Below are 21,747 nucleotides of genomic sequence, written 5' to 3' on the forward strand. Positions count from 1 at the left end.
GAGGGGTCCAGGTCCCCGAAGCCTGCGGCCCCTGTCTGGGGCTGGGAGGGGGTAAGGAGGGGCCTCCGCTGTGCAGAGGGGCTCCAGGCCCAAAAGAGTTCAGTTCAGTTCCAAGAAAGGCGGCTCTCCAGGGAGGGGCAAGGGGTTTCCTGCCTCATTTGGCACCGAGGGGGTCAGGGGGCTCAGGGGAGCCGTCCGGGGGGCTAGGGGGTGGGGGGCCAGGGCCTCCCGTTTGGCACATGGTGGGGGAGGGGGAGGGCCCAGTCTCGGGGGCCTCCCCGGAGGCGGTGTCTGTGGTGGTGGCAGTGGCTCCGTCGTCCACAGAGGATTCTACTCTCAGCCCCTCTTCTGGGGGTGCAGGGGGGTCGGGTCTTTGGGGAGTCAGTTCTCCACGGGGCCTGAAGATGAAGGAAGAAGAGGGAGAAATTGGGATTACTGGGCAGAAGGGCTCATGGCTTCTGGCTCATCAGAGTGAAAAACCCAAGTTCTCATTGTGGTCCACAAACCCCCATCGTCTGTCTGCTCTGTCTCTTTTCTGTCTTCATTTACTCCCTCCCCCAACTCAATCTGCTCCAGTGATGCTGGTCTCCTTCCTCGCTGTTGCTCCAAGCACAGTCCTACCTCAGGGCCTTTGCACCGGCTGTTCCCACTACCTGGCACACCCTTAAGCCCTTCCCATAGAACTCAGGCCTCCACCCATGTGCCCCCTCTTCAGGGGCCTCCTCTGGCCATTCTCAGTCAAGCAGTCATTTCTCACCCCCGATTTTTGTTGTTTTTGTTTTTTTCTGTCATGTGGCATGACTTCCAGGATCTTAGTTCCCCAACCAACGATTAAACCCAGACCCTCAGCAGAAAAAGCGCTGAGTCCTAACCAGCATGGAAGTCTCTGATATAGTTATGTTCCTTTGTGTCTCTCCTCTGGGATAATCTCAGTCATTGTCAAAGAGCTAGCTTCTGGTCTGCTTGCCCCTGCAGAACGGAAGACCTGAGAGGACGGGACTGCATTTGGTCACTGCTGCATTCCCAGAGTCCAGTAGAGGCCCTGCACAAAGTGCCCTCTCGCCAGAGTTTCCCACCACGACTCCTCTCTCACCAAAGGAGAGCCCCTTACCCATTTGACAGATCCGGGAAACTGAGGCCCATGGGGTGAAGACTGTTGACGAGGGATACACGCCAGACACCCTCCCACTACACCTCATACTTCTCACCTGAGTCATAGCCCTCACTCCCAGTCCCTGAGCCTCAGTTTCCCCCCTCTTTTTTATTTTACTTACTTTTAGGCCGCATTGCCTAGTTCATGGGAGCTTAGTTCCCTGACCAGGGATCAAACCCAGGTCCCCCTGCCGTGGAAGCGTGGAGTCCTAACCACTGGACTGCCAGGGAAATTGTGGTTTCCCTATCTTTAAATGAGGATCATGACCCTTGTATTTTTTTTCAAAGGAGTAGGAAAATTCTGGCATTTGTAGCATCACTTAGCACCCAGGGAACATGTGTGACGTGGGCAGAGCCAGGCTGAGCACAGGGGTCTGAGGCAGAAGGGGCCTCTGCCTAGCCCCCCATCCCACCCATGGTCTCTAGAAACCAGCTCAGCAGCCCAGCTGCAGTGGGAATGCCTAAGGACTGAGTAAAGAGATTTGGGGTTTTGCATGACCTGGCCGGCCCTCCCTCTTGTCTCCTGGTGAATAAAGGTGAAGTCATCCTGGACTGCCGGCCCTGCCAGCCTCGGCCCTGACTCACCACTTGGCCGGTGTCCCCATGTGCTGGAACCCGTCTTACCCTGTTCTCGTGGGGGCCTTCGAGAGGACCTCTGGGAGGAAGTGACATTCGGGGGTGAAATCTGAGGATGCTGCCAAGTGAAGAGTCAGCCCGCAGCCCGTTCCTCCTGCCCTTGACTCTCTGCATGCCTTCTCTCCCTCCTGGACACTCGCCCTGGCCTCCTCCCCAGCCTCCCTGCCTCCCTTTGCCTCCACAAGGCCTGGGAGAAGTCTTCCTACCTCTGGGACTGAAGCTGCTCCTCCCATGCTCACAGTCCTCCCATGACTTCCTAGGGCCCCCAGGACAAAGTCCCCACCCCTCAAACCACCCTCAAGCCCACAAGGTCTGCCTTGCTCTCTCTCACCTTCCCCCACCCACTTCCATCTGCCCCATTCTCCAAGTAACCCCCCAGACACACCCGCTTCCCTTCTGTTCCATGAACCAGCCAAGCTCTCTCCTGCCTCAGGCCCTCGGCAAGCTGTTCCATCAGCTAGAATACTGTCCCCTTCCCCTTCACCTAGTTAACCACAACCAACCCCTCAAGTCCCTGGTTAAAGGGCCCTTCCATCACTGAGGACAGAAAGCCCTTTCTTCTTGGCGTCTCCTTTCTCAGCGACCCTGAGTTTTGCACTTATTCATTCACCGTGGGACTGGGGTCAGTGTTGTGGGTGGGATGGAGGGGGGCTCACTGATCCTGCCCAGCACAGAACATCCCCTTCACCCAGTGCCTGCACAGCTGATGCTCAGTAAGCGTCTACTTAATTAAACGCAGTAACGGCTACCAGTTAAAGACCACTGCTGCATGCAAGGGGAGGATTAAGCCATTTAATCCCTTTAACAATCTTATGAGTTAGATCCTGTTATCCTCCTCATTCTGCAGAAACTGAGGTACAGAAAGAGAAAGCGACTCACCCCTAGGTCACCCAGCCAAGAAGTGGCAGGGCCAACACTTGAACTCAGGCACAGTGCAGGGGAGCCAGGCATGGAGCCCTCCCTGAAAAGAGCCAGTTGGCCCTCCCACCTATTTAGCTCTGTCCTCTGGGAACATCTCCACCTGCCTGGCCCAGGGCAAGCCCTGCATCCAAGGACGTTCCCCCAAGGTGGGTGAGGATTAGCAATGTGGCATAAGTAAAACTCAAGAAAGGAACCGGACAAACGCTGACTGCTAGAGAAGGCGCGGACTCAGAGCTAGGTTTGTACCCTGGCTCTTCATGCCTCCCTACTTAAGCCTCAGTTGTCTCTTCTGTAAAATGGGGATGAGACTAGAATCCATCCTGTGGGATCATAGGGAGGATTAAATGGGTTAAGATGTTGCAAGCAAACTCTAGAGGCTATGTGACTGCTTGCTATTATCGCTATAGGAATCCCTGGCCATGGCCTCTCTGCTCTTGTTCCTGCTAACTAGCTTTGAGCCTCCTGGTTTCCTCTGTCTCCTGGTCTGCCTCTGACAACCGTACCCTCAAACAGAGAGGGGAACAGAATCACGCAAGTACCAGGCAGGAATCTGAGCCCAAAGATGGGCAAGAAAAAAGAACAACAAAGAAATAATCTGGGACTTCCCTGGTGATCCAGTGGTTAAGGCTCTGCGCTTCCACTGCAGGAGGTGCGGGTTCCATCCCTGGTTGAGAAGTTAAGATCCCACTTACAGCGCATTAAAAAAAAATACCATAGACAAGACTAAGAGGGGATCCTTACAGAAGGGAAACTGAGAATCAATCAGACAAGGGCGTGACTCCCCAAGCCCGTCTGATAGACATGTCTTGGTCTGAGCAGATTCCAGAGTTGGGTGGGTGGGTTTCACTGGTGAACAGTCAGAGAGAGAGGGAAGGAAGAGACTTGGAGAGAGGCAGGCAAATGCAGAGAGATGGGGACAGAGAGAGATTGGCAGAGGTGAGGCAGGGCCGAGGATCTGAAGCACCGTACCTGCGGGCCGGGCGTCGGGGGCCCGGGCGGGGGGCCCCGGGGTCTCCAGCGCAGGCGAGACGGAGAAGCGGGAGAAGCACAGGGGGGGGCCTGGCGGGGGGAGGAGGGGGAAATCCTCCGCCCACTCGAAACTGCCTCCTAGTGTGCGTGAGGAGAGGAGAGGAGAGGAGGCGGTCAGCCCCTCAGGCACTTCAGCCCTACAATATCAGCTTCTGCCGTCCGACCCCGCCCCTCGGCAGGCCCCGCCCATCACTGCGGGTGCCATAGACCCCGCCCCCAACCCTGCCCCGCCCCGCCCCTCACCAAAGCCGCTGTCGTTGCTGGGAAACCCATCTCCGGGGGTGGCGGGGTGGGGAGGCGTCGGGGGCGCTGGGGGCGTGGATGGGTCCGTGTCCCCCTCGGGGGGGCCCTGGACACTCAGCTCGTTGGTTGGCGTCTCCTGTGAGGGTAGATTAGGAGGGGCAAGGAGGGGGACGAACTTGTCACTCACTGCATCCCAAAAAGCAACAAACCCCGCTGACATTTCTGGGGCTTCAGGCATCTCAGTTCACATTCTGTCTCTCTGAAAATCCCCTACTCTCCCTTCGAAGCCGCAGGCTAGCTTTAACCTCACCCCAGCCTGAGGCTCTTCCCTCAACCACAGCTACACAGTCCAACGCAGGAACTGCCTCTGGGCTCCTTAACGCGCTGCCTCCACGGAAGCCCCTAACCCAAGACTATCTCCGTAAGTCCCGCCCCGATCCAAGACCCTTACCTATGTCCTAGATCTCGGCTGCAGGCGTCCCAGTGCTGGCCGCAGAACTACCTGCCCCTACGGTCTTCCAAACCCTTAACCCATTGTGAGCACCTCCGGACCCTCCAGTGAGCTCCTAACCCGCCCTCTGAAGTGGCCCCGCTCCAGCCCTCCAAGCCTGGCCCCTTGTTTCAGTGCCCTAGGCCTCAGCTCTTGACCCTGTTCTCACTCATCTCAGGACCTTAGTATGCCCCGCCCCAGTCCACAAGCACCATTTTCTCTTCAACAGTAACCTCTCAGGCTAGTTAGTTTTAACACAATCCTCAATTCCCGTTTCATTCGTTCTGTCCCATCCCTGAACCCACTTACTGCACTTAGCATCTTAACACTACAAGCAGCATCTCTTAAGCCCTACCTGCAGCTTCTCCGAGACCCGCAACTAGTGGATAAGATCCCTTCCATTCTGAGCCCGCCCCTCAGCCTCCACATCCTTAGAGCGCTGGTGGACAAACCCCGCCCCGAACTTCACTAGGTTCCACCTCCACTTGCAGACTTTGCCCTAATCCTCACTTTCTCCTTTGTTGTGTAGTTGCTAAATCAGGTCCGACGCTTTTGCGACCCCAAGGACTGTAGGCCTCCCGGCTCCTCTGTCCATGGGATTTCTTAGGCAAGAATACTGGAGTGGGGTGCCATTTCCTTCTCCAAGGGATCTTCCCGGCCCAGAGATTCAATCTGAGTCTCCTGCATTGGCAGGCGGATTCTTTACCACTGAGCCACCAGGGAAGCCGTCCACTTTCTCCTTAGCCTCTGGCTAGCAGGTACCACGCTTTTCTTCCGGGTCCCTTCTCTTCTCCAGGCCTCTCCCTAGCCCTCCAGCACCCACACCTACCCCAGGCCCCGCCTCTGCTCTGGAGTGAGCCCTACCCCCCGACCCCGCCCTATCCCCCTAGCCAGCCTCCACCCTCAGCCTGCAAGCCCCGCCCCGCCTGAGGCGTGGCCTTCCTCCAGGCCCCGCCCTCACGCTCAAGGCCTCATCCGGTCCTCCAAGTCCCGCCCCATTCCCTGGCCAGTTTCTCCCACGCCCCGCCCTCACCCTGCAGGCCCCGCCCCAACCTAGACGCAGACTTCATCCAGGCCCCGCCCCTCCGCAAACGCCACCCCAGGGGGTCCCGGGCCCGCAGCCGCAGCGCACCTGGTCGAAGAGGTAGACGGTCACGTCCCCGTGGAAGGAGACCATCTTGCGTTTCCTCTCCAGCTCGCTGTCCTCGGGTTCGTCGGCCCCGCGTGGAGACTTGAGCAGTCCCCGCAACGGGCGGGCCGCGTCCGCGTCGGCGCTGCTCACCACGACGGGCACCGGGGCTGCCCGTGCTCTCCCGGGGCCCCGCGGCCCCGCCGCCGCGCCCGCTGCCGCCGCCTCCTCGTCCTCCTCCTCGTCCTCGTCCTCCCCGTCCTCCTCCGACGGCCCCGGCGCCCCCGCCCCGCCGGCCTCCCCGCCAGCCGCCCCGGCGTCCGCGCCCTCCCACGGGGGCCGCCGCGGGCCCGGCCCCGGGAATGGCGTGAGCGTGAGCGGCGGCAGCGCCAGCGAGAGCCGCGAGAGCTTGGCTGCGAGGGAAGAGACTCGGTGAGCTCCAGTTCTCGGGGAAACTGAGGCGTGCCCTCCCACCTAGCTGTGTGTCCTCAGGTAATCTCAGGCACAGTCTGTTTCCACCCTTGTGAACCAAAAGGTTGCACTGGGGTTCTCCCAGCAGAAGGGGAGCGATCTCCGCCTAATCCAGTGCTTAACCTTCCCCATGGTTCCCCAGTGCCCACAGCACAAAGCCCCAGCTTCTCCCCAGGACCATCAGACCCCAGTGCCCAGGCTCTGCTGACCTCTCCTGGCTCTATTGCCCCCTCCTTCTGGCTTGAGCTCCATCCAGCCACATGGGCCATCCCCCATTCCTCCCACCTCTGAGCCTTTGCATAGGCTGTTCCTTCTGCCTGGAAATTCCTTATAGAACTCAAGTCCTGTGCATCATCTGGCTCTTGTCTGGACTTTTAAAGCCTTCGGGGATCTCCCAGGAGGTCAGGCCAGGCTACCCGCTCTGCACCCTGTAGTACCAAGCACCTCTCCTTCTGAGCAGTTGATCTCAGTATAGAACTCTAATTCTGTGGCACTGTGATTAATGTTTGCCTTGCCACAGAACAGAGACTGAGTCGTGCTCACTCTGGCTGCATTCCCAAGCCCCAAGTACACAGAAGTACTCAGTCAATATTTGTGGGATTAATGAATGAATGTTCCCTGCTATACAATGTTGACCAAGGCACTTTCTTTCCCTTTTTAGCCCTGCATGGCCAGAAAATTGGGGTGTCTAACCATCTCCAGGTCCTTTCCCTGCCCTGCGACTCCTTAATCTTAGGAAGTCTAAGAAGAAGACTTCAGGTCCCTGGAGGAGGAAACCTCACTTTAAATCCCAAGCCTACCCTGCTCTCTTGCTATGTGTCCCTAGGCAAGCAGATCCACTTCTCTGAGCCTCTGTTTCCTCACTGGTAAATGGACAAGGGCCACCCATTCCTCCATTACTGCATAAGTGAACTGTGTGCCAGGCCCTGTGCAGGGCAATGGTGGGAATGAGAAGAGGATGAGGGCAGGGCAAGGAGAAAGGTGGATGTGGACTGAGTCACTCTGCACCCCTCATTCACTGTACTCCAGCTTCACCAGCCTTTTGTTATTCCCTGAACATGCCAACTTAGTACCCATCTCAGTGTCCTCTACCTGAAACATCCTTCTCCCAGATGTCCACCCGGTTCACTTCCTTCATGTCTGCTTATAAGTTGCCTCTTCATTGAAGCCTTCCCTGACCACCCATCTCAAGGTGATGGGGTGGTGGGGTGGGGCTTTGTAGAGGGAGCTATCAGGGGCTTGGATACCCAGAGGAAGTACAGGGTAACAGTCTTTAGAAATCAGGAAGGCTTCCCTGGGAAGGGGAAATTTGAGTGGGCTCATGAAGGATGAGTAGAAGTTCTCTGTTTTTTTTTGTTTTTTTTTTTTAAGGCTATTCCCAGGCTCTTCTCACCCAACACCAATCCCCCACCCCCAACCCCGGACCGCGGAGGCATCTTAGTTGCTCATCCTCTGTCGTTTTCATGTGGCCCAGGGTCTTTTCTGACACAGCTGGTTGCAAACTCTCCACAACAACCTTGAGGAAAGGGTAATATTCTCATACAGTGGGTTTGAGGAAGGAAGGTTCTGTGCCCAGTCTTCGTGACCTTTCCCTCTTGAATCTCAGGCTCTTCTGGCAAACAAAGATGATAACCCTTCCCTCACGTATGGCTATGAGGTTGCCAATATGAAACTGGCTGGGTCATACCAGTATAACTTTCATACCAGTATTTAAGGAAATCAGGCCTCCAGGTGATTCGAGTGGAACCACAGTCCCTAATCTCTCTTTTTTTTGACTGCACCACATGGCATGCAGGAATCTTAGTTCCCTAACCAGGGATTGAACCTATGCCCTCAGCAGTGGAAGCCTGGAGTCCTAACTACTCCTATGTCCAGATCTAAACAGGGGCCATTTATCTTTACTCTCCATTTATCTTCTCTTACACTGTCTCTTCTCTATGACAAAACACCCACTGTGTTCCTATCAAAACTCAAGTTTCAAGACAAGGCGTTTCTCCTAGGCTCTCAGGCCACCAGTACCACGGTGGGCAGGGCAGGGTCTGAGGCTCCCTGGGTCCCAGCCCTGGGCAGCTCAGAGCCCGGCACCAGGGAGGCCTGGCACACTGATGAGACACTTCAGCTTGGTGGAAAGCTTAAGCCAGAGATCATGCACTGGCAGCCCAGCCCACAGAGGCTTTGTTTGAATTAGTTTCCACCATTAAAACACCTAGAACTCTGGTTTAAAGGGAAAGCAGCAGATTTGGCAATATTGGGTGGGCATTCCCGAATGAAGCTTAGAAATGGCTGCATTTCCTCCCCAGCTCCCACCCCACGTCTCCCAGCTCTTGTTTATTCATTCATTCATTCATTCCCTTATATTGTCTGTTGCCCTTCCCCCGCTCAGCATCTGAGTTTGCGATCCCTGGTTGATGTGAATTGTGATGTAATGGCTGGTGCTTAGGAGTGCCAGGCTTTGGGTCAAAGGCTTTGGAAGTCCTAACTCATGCAACTCTCGCCATCCTCTTAGGTAGGTGCTATCCTTGTCTTCTGCTTTTGGCAGATGGGGAAACTGAGGCCTGGAGTTTGTCCAAGGTCACAGAGCTAGAGAGGGGCGGAACCAGGGTTTGAGACCAGGTAGTATGACTCCAAGATCTGCACTGCTTAGCGTGCTGACCTGCCTGGTACCAGGGAGGCTGAGCTTCTCAACCGCACCCTACCTCTTGGAAAGAGCTGGGCGTTGGCCCCCAACCGCGCTTCCATGCTCCCGGCAGCCTGCTCACCTTTGATCTGCTCGCTGTTCCCCTGAGGGGGTCCCAAGTCCAAGAACAGTCGTGGCATCTCGGGGCCCTTCCTCTCGGGCTTGGGGGGGTCCCCGTCTCCGCTGGGTGCCGTGTCTCCGCCGGCCCTGCTGTCTGGGGCCCCGGGCTCTCCCTCGGAGGCTGCCTCCGGCCTGACTCTCTGGGGCGCTGGCTCCGGTCTCCTCGGCTGCGCTTCCAGCAGCGGCAGGGGCGGCTGTGGCCTCGTGCTGTCGGCCCATCCGGCCTTTGCGTCCACGCCGCTTCCGGGGCCGCCGCCGGGGGCCATCCCCGTGCCCACTGGGGCTTGGCCCCCACTCCCGAGGTCCAGCCTCCCAGCCCCGGGGGCTCTCGGTGCCCCCCCAGTCTCGGGGGCTCTCCTCTCGGTCCCGGGTTCCAGTGCCCCGCTCCTGGGGGCTGGGCCAGCGGGGCCAGGGGCTGTCTCCCCGCCGTTCAGGGCCAAGGCCACCGCGCCGGGTGCCGGGGCTCTCTCCAGTGAGGTCTCTGGGGCTGGCTCCCCGTTCGTGGGGGCTGGAGCCCCACTCTCGGGCATCTTCTCCCAGGGCCCTGGGGCTCTCCAAGGCCCAGTCTCTGGCAGCCTCTCCGGGTTCCTGGGGAGTCTCAGGCCCCCATTCTCTGACCCCTCCTCGATCTTTGGGGATGTCAGTCCTCCATTCACCAGCACTCGCTCTTCTCTCTCTGGGGGCCCTGGGCCCCCATTCTCCAGCACTGTCTCCTCTCTCCTTGGGGGTGGCAGCTCCCCATTCGCCAGCACTTGCTCTTCTCTCTCTGGGGACCCGGGGTCCCCATTCTCTGCCACCTTCTCGTCGGCGCCCAGGGCTCTCGGTCCCCCGTTCTCCAGCACTGTCACCCCGTTTACCGGGAGGCTCAGGCCCTCGTTCGGGCTTGGGGCTTGCTTCCCGCTTTCTGGGACTGCGGGGTCCGGACTCGGGCCCAGGGCTCTCTCTCGATTCCCGGGGCCTCTCCCCGTCTTCCGGGGCCCCTTCTCTCCCAGGAGGTTCCTTGTCACGTCCTCCCTCAGGGACATCAGCAGCTGCTCGGTGCTCACTTGAACTACGAAGGTCGGCTTCTCCCGGGCCCCCGGGAGCGGGAGGGGACCCGGGTCTGGGGGCGGCCGGGGCGCTCCCGGGTCGGGGGGCTCGGGGGGAGCCCGTGGCCGAGGGACCCCTTCCTCCTCTGCTGCCCCCCCGCCGGGGAAAGCTCCCTCGGGGGAAAAAGGGGTCTCGGTCTCGTAGCCGCTGTCCCCCGGCTTGGGGCCCGGAGACGACAGGCCTGAGCCGGGACTGGCCACGGCCGAGGAGGGGTCGGGGGACACGGCTGGGTCCGCGGGGGCCCGGGGAGGTGGCGGCGGGGGGGGGGGAGCGGGAGGTGGCCCCCGCCCGGGGTACTGGGGCGCCGCCGCCCCCATGAGGGGGTCCAGAAACTCGGGGGGGGCCGAGGCGGGGGGGTTCAGGGGCAAGTCGGCCAGGGAGCCCCGCTCGGCCCGCAAGGACGAGTCGTCCTCTGGGGGATGGGGGCAGCCAAGAGCAGGGTGGCCCCCCCAGCCCGCAACAGCATCCCCCCGCTCCAGGGGCAGGCAGGAGCAGGCCCCCTCGCGGCTGCATAGGGGGCAAGGTAGGGGACCCCGGCGACTGGGGCCCCCACCAAGGCTGCTGCTGTCTTCCCCCGGGGAGCTGCCCTCCTCCTCCTCCTCTTCCTCTTCGGCCCACGGGGCGGCCCCCCGCTCCCCCAGCACCTCGGCAGGGTCTCCTGCCAGGGTCTCCCCGGCGCCCCGGCCCTCGGGGTCCCAGCCACTCAGGAGGAAACTGCCGGATGCAGAGGACTGGGCCGGGAAGGGCCGGGCTGCCGGGAAGAGCGGGGAGGCCCAGGTCTCGGATACCAGCTGAGGGACCTCGGAAGGAGCCTGGGGGGCCTGGGGGGCAGGAACTCCTGGGTCTAGGGGGTCCCAGTCATTGGGGAAGAGGGGCTCCGGCGGGGAGCCATGCTCCTCGAGACGGATGTAGTATTCGCTGCTCACGGAGGGGCTGCGGGCACTGATGACCGGCAGCACGCTGGGCGTGGACAGCGCCTCATAGAAAGGGTTGGAGGGGTTGGCGTGGGGGGCCGGGGGCGCGGATGCCGGCTGCCAGGTGGGTGCCCCCCCGCCCCGACCGGCCCCCCGCCGTGCCTTCTCCCACAGGCACTCAAGGTTGAGGCCACCGCTACTCTCGGTGACCGTGAGCACATCGTCGGGGTCAGCCCCAGGGAAGCCATCTAAAAGGGGGAACGGAGAGGAGAGGGTCCCTGGGCGGGGGGCGCTGTGCTGAGGGGGCCAGGGCCAGGGGAAGGGACCATCTCGGGGTGGGGGTGGCGGCGGCGGGGGCCTCGGGGGCCGCTCAGAGAGCAAGTAGGTGAGCTGCAGCTGGAGATCAGAGGCTGAGGGGCGTTGGGCAGGGGGCCGCCAGCAGGACTGCAGGATGTCATACCTGGGGGAGAGGGAGGAGGCAAGAGTGAGCAAGGCAGAGTCCCAGCTGGGGGTGGGGAGTGGATCCCCAGGGGAGGCAGAGACCAGGTGGGCAGACACCCAGGGAGATGAGAGTCAAGACCAAGAGGGGAATTCCCTGGTGGTACAATGGTTAAGATTCTGTGCTTCCACTACAGAGGGCACAGGTTCGATCCCTGGTCAGAGAACCAAGATCCCACATGCCCTGCCCTGCAGCCAAAGGAGAGGGGGAAGAAAAAAAGACCAAGGTGGGAGACAGAAGGGAAATGATAGTTAAGTGACAGGTTAAGGCGGCTTTCTGGTTGGGTTACAAGTTTTGGAATCAGAGACAGGAAAGCAGCAGAGGTCTTCTAGGGTCAGAGAAACTAGATTTGGAGACCAGCTGAGTTACTCCATGCTTCAGTTTCCCTTCCTCCACGTAGCAAGCAGATGTTGGCAGAAAGGGTTGGGACGTCCCCACTCCAGTTTAGGGCTGGCAGCACGTGGTGCAAGTGTGCAGGGGAGAGTGTGAAATGAAGTGGAGAATTCTGGGATCATCCCGGGCTGGGAGGTGGAAGGTCAGGGGTCGGGGGTCAGGCCCCGCCCTCACCAGTAGTCCGCATAGGGCAGCTTGAGCCTCGGCCGGGCCAGCTTGACGTGCTGCTGCCGGACGACGAAGGCCAGGACCTCTTCGTCTGACAGGTGGCGGTAGGGCTGAGCCCCAAACTCAAACAGCTCCCATAGAGTCACCCCTAGGGACCTGAAGGGAGAAGAGAGAGGTCAGAGCCCCGCCCTGACCCTCCAGGGAGCCGCCCCCCTCCCCGGGCCTCAGTTTCTCCATCTGTAGAACCTGTGACCCTTCCGCCTTCCTTGCGCTCTGTGCCCCCTGCCCGCCTCACCAGATGTTGCTCTCGCGGCTCTGGTCCACCACCATGAAGGTCCCGTGCAGCTCGCCAAGGAGCTCGGGCGCTGCCCAGCGCAACGGGATCCAAAGGCGCTCGGGGGTCAGGTAATAGTCCTCCTGGGGCGTGGGGGGGTGGGGCGCAGGCCGGGGCGCGGTCAGGTGGGCCGGGGCACCCTCCCACCCCAACTTGCCCCCTTCCCCGCCCTGATGGAGGGCAGCCCCCACCTTGTAGTTGCTGTGGGCCAGCCCGTAGTCTCCGATGCGCACGGTGAGGTCGGAGGTCAGCAGGCAATTGCGCAGGGCCAGGTCGCTGGGGGCAGGCGAGGGGGCGAAGTAAGAAGCGGGCAGCTTTGGGGAAGCCCGCCCCGCTACTTAAAGAGTGCGCCCAGTTTTCCCTGCACCGCTCCGTCTTCATTTTCTCACTCCTCCTCTCCTACTTTGACTCCTCCCCCTCCCCGACACCCACTCTTCAGTAACCCCGCCCCTTTCCTGACTCCGCCCACCGCTCCTGACCCCGCCTTTCCCCCCCATCGCGAGTCTTTCCCCCGTTTTGTGCCCCGCCCCCAACTCAAGCGTCCTTCCCTCCTTAAGCCCCTCGCCCTCCTTCCTCGCCCCAATTCTGCCCGGTGGCTTCCGGGCTGCCACCTGTGCACATAGTTGTGAGAGTGGAGATGTGCGAGCCCGCGGGCGATCTCCAGGCCCATCCTCTGCAGTGTCCGCAGATCTCGAGGGGGCAGCTCAGGGGACAGACCCTCGGGGGGCCGCTGGGCCCGAAGGTAACGCTTCAGGTCCCCCTGGGAGAGAGGGCAGGGAGGGGTCAGTTCCACCGCATCGACACATTCAGGCAACCCGAGGCATGGATGGGGCGGCCGCTGCACTCATTTGGGCTTCAGTTTCCCCTGCTGCTGAGAAACACTTTAGTAACAGAACGCACGCTCCTCACGTGCTAGTCAGGGCGTGCCACGTGGGGTCCCGGTTTTCCTGTTTAGTCGTTAAGTCGTGTTGACTCTCGCGACCCCATGGACTGTAGCCTGCCAGGCTCCTCTGTCCTGCCAGACTCCTCTGACCATGGGATTCTCCAGGCAAGAATACTGGAGTGGGTTGCCGTTTCCTTCTCCAGGGGATCTTCCCAACCCAGGAAAGGAATCCAGGTCTCCTGCATTGCAGGCAGATTCTTTACCGACTGAGCTACAAGGGAAGCCCATCCACCTGGAGACTGAGGGCTCATCTAAGAAATGCTGTCTTGTCACAGGTGTCGCTATGATGATGTCATTGCGAATGGCCCTGAGCCCCCACCGGGTCCAGCTCCTCACTCTGCCCCTCCCCCTCCCCGGCCCCGCGACCCCCCCAGACCCTCACCAGTTGACAGAACTCCATAATCAGCAGAAAGGGCAATGTCTCCACGCAGACGCCTAGGCACTGGAGAACGTTGGGGTGTTGCAGGCTCCTGCACGGGGGTGGGGGTTGCCTGGGTCAGGAAACAGCCCCTTCCATCCGACCCCAGCCCTGTGGCCCACCCCACCCTCCTGGCAAAACCAGACTGTTGCTTCAACCTCTCGGGTCTCAGTTTCCTTACTTGAGAGTTAACCCCCCTCCCCGCCGCAAACACACACTCCTTCCCCATATCCCCGTCTCAGGTCCATCCCACTGTCTCCCAGTCTCCAAGCCAGACCCTCAGGCACCTCCTTGCCCCTCCTCCTGGCTCACCACCCCCTCAGCCTTTCTTCCTGCCCCCTGATTCTTTCCCCTCCCCTCCCACAGCCCCAGCTCAAGCCTCCTCCCAGCCTCCCTGCCTCCAGTCTCTCCCTTTCAGTCTGCCCCTGACCTGATGTCCACCTGTTCACGACCCTCCATGGCTCCCCAGTTGCCCTGGGACAGAGCTTGGCTCACTCCTCAGTCTTTCCTGCCCCACTGCCTTTCCCAGCATCACTCTTCACTCCATGTACATCTCCTAGACTCACAGGTGCCTGCTTAGGCTTCAAGCCTTGTATACCTCTCTCTGTGGAGAGCACTCCACTCTCGTCCAAGTCCTCCTTGTCCGTTAGTGTCAACATCCTTTCCTCAAGAGATCACTGCCCTTCCCTCAACACTGGGGGATGCCCTTCCTTGATCCTCTCACTGTGGCTAAGAGTCAGGTTGGGGGAGCAGGTTTCTGAATCTTGTCTCTACCTTTCCCAGGCGTGTAACCTCACAGAAGTCACTTGGCCTCTCCCTCAAATGTAAAATGGGGATGGTCATAGTAATCCCCTCATAAAGTTGTGACAAGAAATCTAATAGGATCAGAGAGGAGCTGGCATTTCTCCTGCCTCACTGCCTTTGTTCCTGCTGTTCCCTCTGCCTGGAACACGCTTCCCACAGTGCTTTACGAAACTGATTCATCCTAGTCAAGCCTGCCTTTCCCACAGTTCCCATCCCAGAGCTCCTCCGTTTCTATCACATCCTGCCTTATTTCCTCAAGGCACTTGTCAGTCTGTGATATTTTCCTGTTAAAATTTATTTCTTCACTGGCTCATTTATTGTGTGTCCCCTCCACTAGGTGGCGAGCTTTACAAGACAGGATTTGGGGCTTTTGTGTGCGTGGCCATGTTCCCGGTGCCTAGACTAGTAGGTGCTCAATAAAATCGTGTGGAGTGAAGGATTTAACCCTGATACATGACCCGAGGGTCTGTGGAAAGATTAACACATCCAGGACTTGCAGCCCAGGTTGCACCTTGCAACCTGGCTCGAGGAGGGTAGAACAGTTTTCGTTTCATTGGGGCCTGGCAGGAGAGGGGTTGGGGGGCAGGGTGTGGATAGTGGCTTCTGCTCCTGCCTGGGAGACAACTAATGAGATAAAACTTTCCTAAAGCACCAGCATATGCTGGGGCTTGAAAAAAAAAAAAAATGACTGGAGCTCCCATCATGGGGAGACTTAGGATGGCAGATGTAGAAGGAAGCTTGGATCCACTGCACACCTACTAATCTGAGCCAGGGCTGGCCCCTTCTGTTATCAAATCCTCCTAACACCTTTGCTAGGCAGGATGATGTTTCCCATTGGATCCAGGGGAAAAGGGAGGCTCAGAGAGGTAAAGTAACTTGCCCAGGGTCACACAGCTGGTAACAGTGCCCGAGCTGAGATTTGCTCTCAGGTCTGTGGCTCATCCAGCAAACGTCTACCGAGGGCCAGCTTGTAGCTGGGTGACAAGATGGACCCCAAGCTGCCAGTATAGTCCTGCATTCTCCACCTGAACTTTCTGAGAAGGTGGGAATGTTCTCGATCTGAGATGTCTAACGTGGGAACCACTGGCCATATATGGCTCCTGAGCTCTTGAAATGCGGCAAGGGTAGCTGAGGAAGACATCTTGAATTTGACTGCATTTTATTTAAGATGAATTTAAGTAGCTGTATGTGGCTGGTGCTTGCCAGCATGGGTTGAGAGAGAGAGAGAGAGGCAAGTCAACGGATTCATGGATGAAATAATGACACACTAGGATACGTGTGATGAAGAAAATACACAAGTTGATATGATGGAGCATCCCAGGGCCCTCCTTAGGTGGCAGTGTGTGTGTGTATAAAGGAAGGCCTTTCTGATCGGAGACCCAGGGAGGAGAAGGGATCCCACCATCAGAAACTGGGGGTGGGTGAGCCAGGAGCAATATTCCAGACAGAGGGAAGAGCAAGGACATCGGCACTGAGGCTGGTCTGTGGGAGGGCCAGGGGGCAGGGCTTGTGGGCTGTAGGGACGGTTGGGACTTTGTCCTGAGAGTCACAGGAAACCACAGGAGTTTTCAGAGGAAAAGGTTCATAAAATCTCAGGGCAAAGCTCACTTTTACAGCCCTCTGTTAAGAGGTGCCCATATACACACCCTCTCCATGCCCGGGCACGCAATACCACACAGGGCATATATGAGCAGAGGTTTAATTAACACTGATCTAGAAGCTCTTAGAATGGAGACCAGGCAGGAGAGGGATAGCATCCTGTCTTCCCAGACCTCCCAGTCCAGTGGGGACAGGCGTGGGGAGACCGTGGCCGTTTGGTGCAGCCACTCAGGACTCTGGTCTGTGATTCTGATTCTGCCCTTCATAACCCACAGGCAGGGGCCTGAAGGAGGGACCACCGTCACAGACCCTGTGCCAGGCAAAGGCCCATTTTGTATCCTCTCAGCTGCCCTCTACATGAGGCTGCTCAGGCTTCCTGGACTAACTTTCTAGATGAAGGTACTGAGGTTCAGAGTGGAGCCTTCTCCACTCTGATTTCCAGATTTCCAGCTCAGCTTTTGCGCTGTTTCCTTCACCTGCATCACACTGCCTTCATGTCCCTGCCTCTGGCCCGAGGAAGACCCCGAGGCTCAGGGAGGGAAATGATCTAGATTGACTGGCACAGCCAGGAAAAGGTACATCTAGGATTGGAATCCAGAGTTGACCCCACACTGTACTCCTCCTGCTCCCAAACGTTACCACCATGAAGCACAGATTCAGATATTTGGGCCTTCAGGGCTCCATGTCTACCCAGAGGTCCCCATACCTGTATGGCTGTGCTTCGGAGATGAACTTGCGCTGCTCCAGGGGCCCTGCGCTGGCTCGGAGTTCCTTCACCACCACCTGGGCGGGGGTGTAGTCGGAGAAAATCTCTCCCAGGATCACCTGCTCGAGGAGGACCCAGGAATCAGTGCCTGCTTATTCCCCAGCCCCATCCCAGGGAGTGCCCTCCACCCCACCTGATGGCTCCCAACTTCCCTCTCCTTTCCAGCCTCTTCTTTCAACTCCCACCACCCTCGTATCCCCACCAGACGCGGGGTGGGAGACTCACAGGCCCAGAGTCCGATGGACGCAGGGACGGGTGGAAGGATGGACAGACGGACGCGTGGAGAGCCGGATGGCGAGGCGGAGTGGTCAATGGAGTGAGGAGGGAGGCGCTGACCGACAGATGGGGGGGATGGGGTGGGTGGGAGCCCGTGAGAGGTGAACAGAGAGAAGGGCAATGGGTGGGCCGAGGGGGCAGGGGGAGGAGGCAGGGGGCAGATGAGAAGTGGTGGGAGCAGGAGTGATGGACACAGAACAGGAGTGTCGCCCTGGATTGTGTAGAGCCCCCACCTCCCACCCCAGCCCCACTTACTTACCTTCCCAAACCAGCCACTCCCAATCTCCTGTAGGTAGCTGAGGTGCTGGCGGCTAAGGCCCAGGGGGGTGGTCATGTCTGGCGTGGGGGACAGTAAAAAGGGGAGGCACCTGAGCCTCTCTCCCCTCCCAAGTGCCACCAACATCCCCTACCTCAGTGGGGACCGGGGTCAAAGCAGACACAACAAATCTCTTTTCATTGGCTGCCCCAACATTCCATGAAGAGATCTCAGTCTCCTCATTGGCTGCCCACAAGTTTCTAGTGTCCAATCCGTTCTTCCCTTTGGTGTCCCAAGATCCTATGACTTAACTTCAGCCTGCCATTGGCTCTGCCTCTGGCATTAAGATCTAGGCTGACCTCATCATGGATTGCTCTGCAAGAATCTCCAAATCTGGTTTGGGGTTAAGCAACGGCTTCCACCAAGATGATCTTGGAGTTGCTTCACGCTGCTTCCAAGATTCCAAGGCTCCCACCTCTGCCTTTCCCTTTGATTCTCTGAGGGAGGGCTGTCAGCTCCTCCCACCCTGAATTGGGGGGCCACGGGATTCCAGTCAAGGTGCAGGGCCATACCTGAGTGTGATGGCTGCGGGGCAGGCATTGGCAGCGAGACCTCAGCCAGGGGGAGAATGTAGACGTCAGGCAGTGACTGTGAGGAGGAAGTCTCCTCAGCGGGAGGGGTGTACTCCCCGGAGCAATCCTCCCCTTCAGGGTTCTCAAACTCCTGGGGCCAGGAGGGGTGAGAGGTGGGAGAACACAGCAGTGAGAGACATCATGGTCCTTCTAATCAATATTATCCCCACCTTTCTGCCAAATGTCCTCCAATCCCAGTCCAATTCCCATCCGGAGTTGGATCTTGCTGTAACTTTAGGCCTGAAGGGCTCTCAGACTCACTGCCCGGCTCCCCCGGTGGTGGGGGTGGGGGGTTAGCGGAGGAAAGGCCTTGCTGAAGTGTTCCTCCCCACCTTAACTTCCCTCGTGCACCTCACCTTGAAGCCGACATCGCCCCGTTTGCAGCACAGACAGGTGAGGAGGAGGAAGATGAAGGCCAGCAGGCCAGAGCAGGAGATGAGGACCACGGCATAGGGAGGAGCCAGAGGCGCCCGGCCCAGGGCGAATCCGTCTGTGGGGACAGGGCTGGGCTGGGCTCGCGTCTTCACGCCCCTGGCTCCCCGATTCCTTGCCCCTCCCCGTCCAGTTAGTCTTGACTACAGCTCCCATGATGCTCTGCACCCAGGGGCCCCTTGGCAGAGGAGCCGGATGGCTCGGGGCATTGTGGGAGTTGTAGTTTGGGGCCTTCTCAAGTGGTTGGGTTGGGGGTGGGGTCCCTCCTCTCGCCCCAAGCTGGGACCCCCCCCACCCCCACCCCATCACCTCACCCTCAGGTTTGGATGAATTTCAGTGAGGACTGAGGGAAGGAGGAGTAACAGTGGAGCCTGGAGTGCTCAGAATTTAAAATACGCTCCCACGACAGCCTTCCTACCCCCTATTTGAAGAAGAGGATGAGCCCCCAGCTGCAGGCTGGGAGAAGGTGCTCGCCCCATGCTGGATCCTAGTTACGGGGGTTGAGGCCTGTCACTTTTAGGGACGCTTGGAGCACACACATGTCCTCGGTCCCCAGCCCCAGGTCCCGAGTCGGGAGCTCCGCAAGCCTTGGGACTCCCCCAAAGCTGGAGACAGCCTCCAAGGCTGTGTCCCCTTTAGAAATAGTATTCCTCCTCTCTGTCCCCAATTCTCCCAGAGGCCCTGACCTTCCCCGGCTTCCTGCACACACCTGCACACACACACGCGCGCGCGTCTGCACACACACACATGTTGCCCGAACGGACCCCCTCCCCACCCAGCCCCCAGCCTTCCTCCCACAGGCCCTGCTGACAGAGGCACCATTCCTGCGCCTCCCCAGGCCCTGGCTCGCTGCGGGAAGACGCCACACAGGTGACGGAGCCAGAGCCCCGCAGACAGACCCCGGGGCAGGCCAGGGTGGGGGTGGGGGCCACTGGACAGCAGGATGGCCCGACAGACTCACCGGGGTGGGCCGGGGACGCCAGGCAGCCGGAGGCGGAGACGGCCGCGAGGAGGATGAGGGCGCCGGGGGCAGGCATCTTGTCGAGGATGGCAGGGAGGTGGAGGTGGTGGCGGCTGGGGAGGAGGGGGGGGCGGGCCCTCAGCCCCCAGCCATGGGGACCCGCGCGACCCTGGCCTCCCCCCGGCCCAGGAGAGGGGCAGGAGGCTCAGGACAGGGGGAGGGAGGGGCTGCTTACAGGCTCAGGGACCCCCCTCCCCCTCTCTGAAGGGACAGACAGATGAAGGGATGGAGAGACAGACAGAGGAGAGGAGCCGGGGAGCCGGGGTTGCTGGGGTGGGGGGGGAGAGGAGAGAAGGGGGGGGGAGAATAAGGGCCCCGCCCCCGAGGACAGCCGGGATTGGGGGAGCAGAGAGCCTGTCAGAGGAAGGGTGGGAGGAGGGAGGAGGGAGGGAGGATGGAGCGTCGTCATAGCAACTGGCTCCCCTGTAGCATTGGCTGCCAGGATGGAGGGGAGGGGGAGGGACAGACAGGGACCAGCGGACCCTCGTGTAGGGGGGACCCAGGGCCCACCGTGCCTGGCCCGGACGCTGCTGTGACATGCCACCAGCACGGACACGTGTGCTCCGCGCCAAGATGCAGATGTCAGACAGGCACACGCAGCCCACACATGGCTGACCCACGTCGCAGAGACCCTCACAGCCAAGCACGGCACATACAAAGGTGGACAGCGCTCGGCAGACGGGGACACGTACACGTCACACACAAAGACGCAGGGATGATGGGCTGCACTAAGCACGCACAGGCAGGCCGGCCCCCGGCACAGATGCACCCGGCCACGCAGGAACGTCAGCGCATCACAAAGACCCACACATGCCACAGACAAAGTAAAGCCCCAACTCCATAGACACACACACCACAAAGATCCACGCAGACACCATGGTGACACACCAAGGCACAAAGTCACGAACACAGACATTCCACAAACAAATGGGCAACAAAGAAGACCCACAGACACATCACACACACAGACACAGACATCATTTGCATGGAGACACACACAAGATACACACTAACATAGACACAAGTATCCCGTGCACAAATATACACAGATACACAGCAGATACAAGGAGAGTCATGCATATCACATATGCGAATACACACAAATACACAACACAGACTCAGAGATACACATCTCTCACACAGACACATTTCATTCACATGAATACAGAGACACAAGTCACACACACAGATACACATATACAAGCACAACTCACCCATGGGTATAGATGTACACTACAAAGAATATACAAAGCTACACAAATCATGTACAAAAATACACACAAATACATTACACTGATACACACATATCACATACACATATACACAGCCACGCACATTATACGTACAGAAACACACATAGGCAACACAGGCATACACACTGAACACATAGATACACAAAGATACATCACATACCTTAACACACATGGACACACACATCACAAATGTATACAAATTTCACACAAGGTTACAAAAAACACATTACCCCAGTGTAGTCACACATTACATACACAAATACACACACACATACAGAACACATACACACACACACACACGCATCACAAATACCCACATTTCCTATGAGTTTGCGCAACCTTTACACAACCAGAGGTGCTAGCCTCATACAGAAGATACATGATCATAGTTTATTTAATTTATTTATTCTTAGGAGCATTAACTGCGCCAGGCATTGTTCTCAGCGCTTTACACATATTACTTTTAAATCCTGACAACTGCCCTCCGAGACACACTCTTTTATCATTCCCATCGTACAGATGAGGAAACAAGGCGAGGTGCAGACATCTGCCCCAAGGCACACAGCCGGGAAGTGGCTGAGTGGGGACTGGAACTCGGTCCCTTAGGGACACAGACAAAACAGACAAGGACGCACACATCACGTGCCAGGCCGCCGCCGTCTCGGGGTCACACTCCCCCACCCCCGCCCCCGCACAGCACCCCGAGCTGCAGACACACCGGAAGCACGGGCGCCCACCCTGCGCGCGGACTTCTCTGTAGTCCCTGAGCCCCTGCGTTGCGTCCCTCTCCGCTGAGGCTGGGCCCGAGCTGCGCATCGCAGGCGCAGCCTCACTGCACACCGCGGAGGCGGCCCAGACACCCCATCCCCAGCGCGGCCCGCCCCTGCCCCCGTTCCCCAGCAGGTGTCCAGGACCGGCGGGTCCCAAACGCAGCCAGCGCAATTGGGACTGGCAACCCCAGGGGAAGGGGAGGGAGAGGGGTTCAATGAGCCCTCTTGGAGGGGGGCGCTCTTTGGAGAAACTGAGGCAGGTTCATCACACCAGGAAGGGTGGGAAGGAGGGGGTGCCGGGACCAGCACTTC

At 58.9% G+C, this 21,747-nt stretch overlaps 2 protein-coding genes across 3 annotated transcripts in view; one reads left to right on the plus strand and one right to left on the minus strand.

Annotated features, from left to right (window-relative positions):
* Nucleotides 1-244: 244 nt before the first annotated feature.
* LMTK3 (lemur tyrosine kinase 3) lies at nt 245-21,475 on the minus strand. Of its 2 annotated transcripts, none has more exons than XM_070771401.1 (16): nt 21,384-21,474; nt 19,353-19,465; nt 18,316-18,449; nt 17,900-18,050; nt 17,331-17,407; nt 16,736-16,854; nt 13,591-13,678; nt 12,877-13,025; nt 12,457-12,541; nt 12,227-12,348; nt 11,938-12,087; nt 8,831-11,331; nt 5,604-6,013; nt 3,982-4,117; nt 3,679-3,816; nt 245-398 (listed from the first exon to the last, which is right to left on the minus strand). In XM_070771401.1, the coding sequence occupies exons 2-16, from the start codon at nt 19,426-19,428 to the stop codon at nt 382-384; spliced, it is 4,353 nt and encodes a 1,450-aa protein (XP_070627502.1). In that variant the 5' UTR covers nt 19,429-19,465; nt 21,384-21,474; the 3' UTR covers nt 245-381. The 2 variants fall into 2 exon arrangements, with proteins under 2 accessions (XP_070627502.1, XP_070627505.1); XM_070771404.1 differs by lacking the exon at nt 245-398 and adding an exon at nt 3,298-3,396 and having other exon boundaries at nt 21,384-21,475.
* Nucleotides 6,030-21,747, plus strand: part of SULT2B1 (sulfotransferase family 2B member 1) — an 83,955-nt gene continuing 68,237 nt past the window's right edge. The window contains exon 1 of the mRNA XM_070771407.1: nt 6,030-6,092. The gene's annotated coding sequence lies outside the window, so the exon portion shown is untranslated. The remainder of the gene's footprint in view (nt 6,093-21,747) is intronic.

The sequence above is a fragment of the Bos indicus genome, chromosome 18 (assembly GCF_029378745.1).
Source record: "Bos indicus isolate NIAB-ARS_2022 breed Sahiwal x Tharparkar chromosome 18, NIAB-ARS_B.indTharparkar_mat_pri_1.0, whole genome shotgun sequence".
In the NCBI taxonomy this organism is placed as follows: domain Eukaryota; kingdom Metazoa; phylum Chordata; class Mammalia; order Artiodactyla; family Bovidae; genus Bos; species Bos indicus.

Excerpts from the sequence above, each read along its gene's own strand:
- LMTK3 (XM_070771401.1), bottom strand. The coding sequence starts at position 19,428 with ATGCCTGCCCCCGGCGCCCTCATCCTCCTCGCGGCCGTCTCCGCCTCC. Across the intron at positions 16,855-17,330 it reads GGAGTGGCTGGTTTGGGAAG|GTGATCCTGGGAGAGATTTT; the intron begins GTAAGTAAGTGG and ends CTCCTCGAGCAG. Across the intron at positions 12,349-12,456 it reads TGGCCCACAGCAACTACAAG|GAGGACTATTACCTGACCCC; the intron begins GTGGGGGCTGCC and ends CCCACGCCCCAG.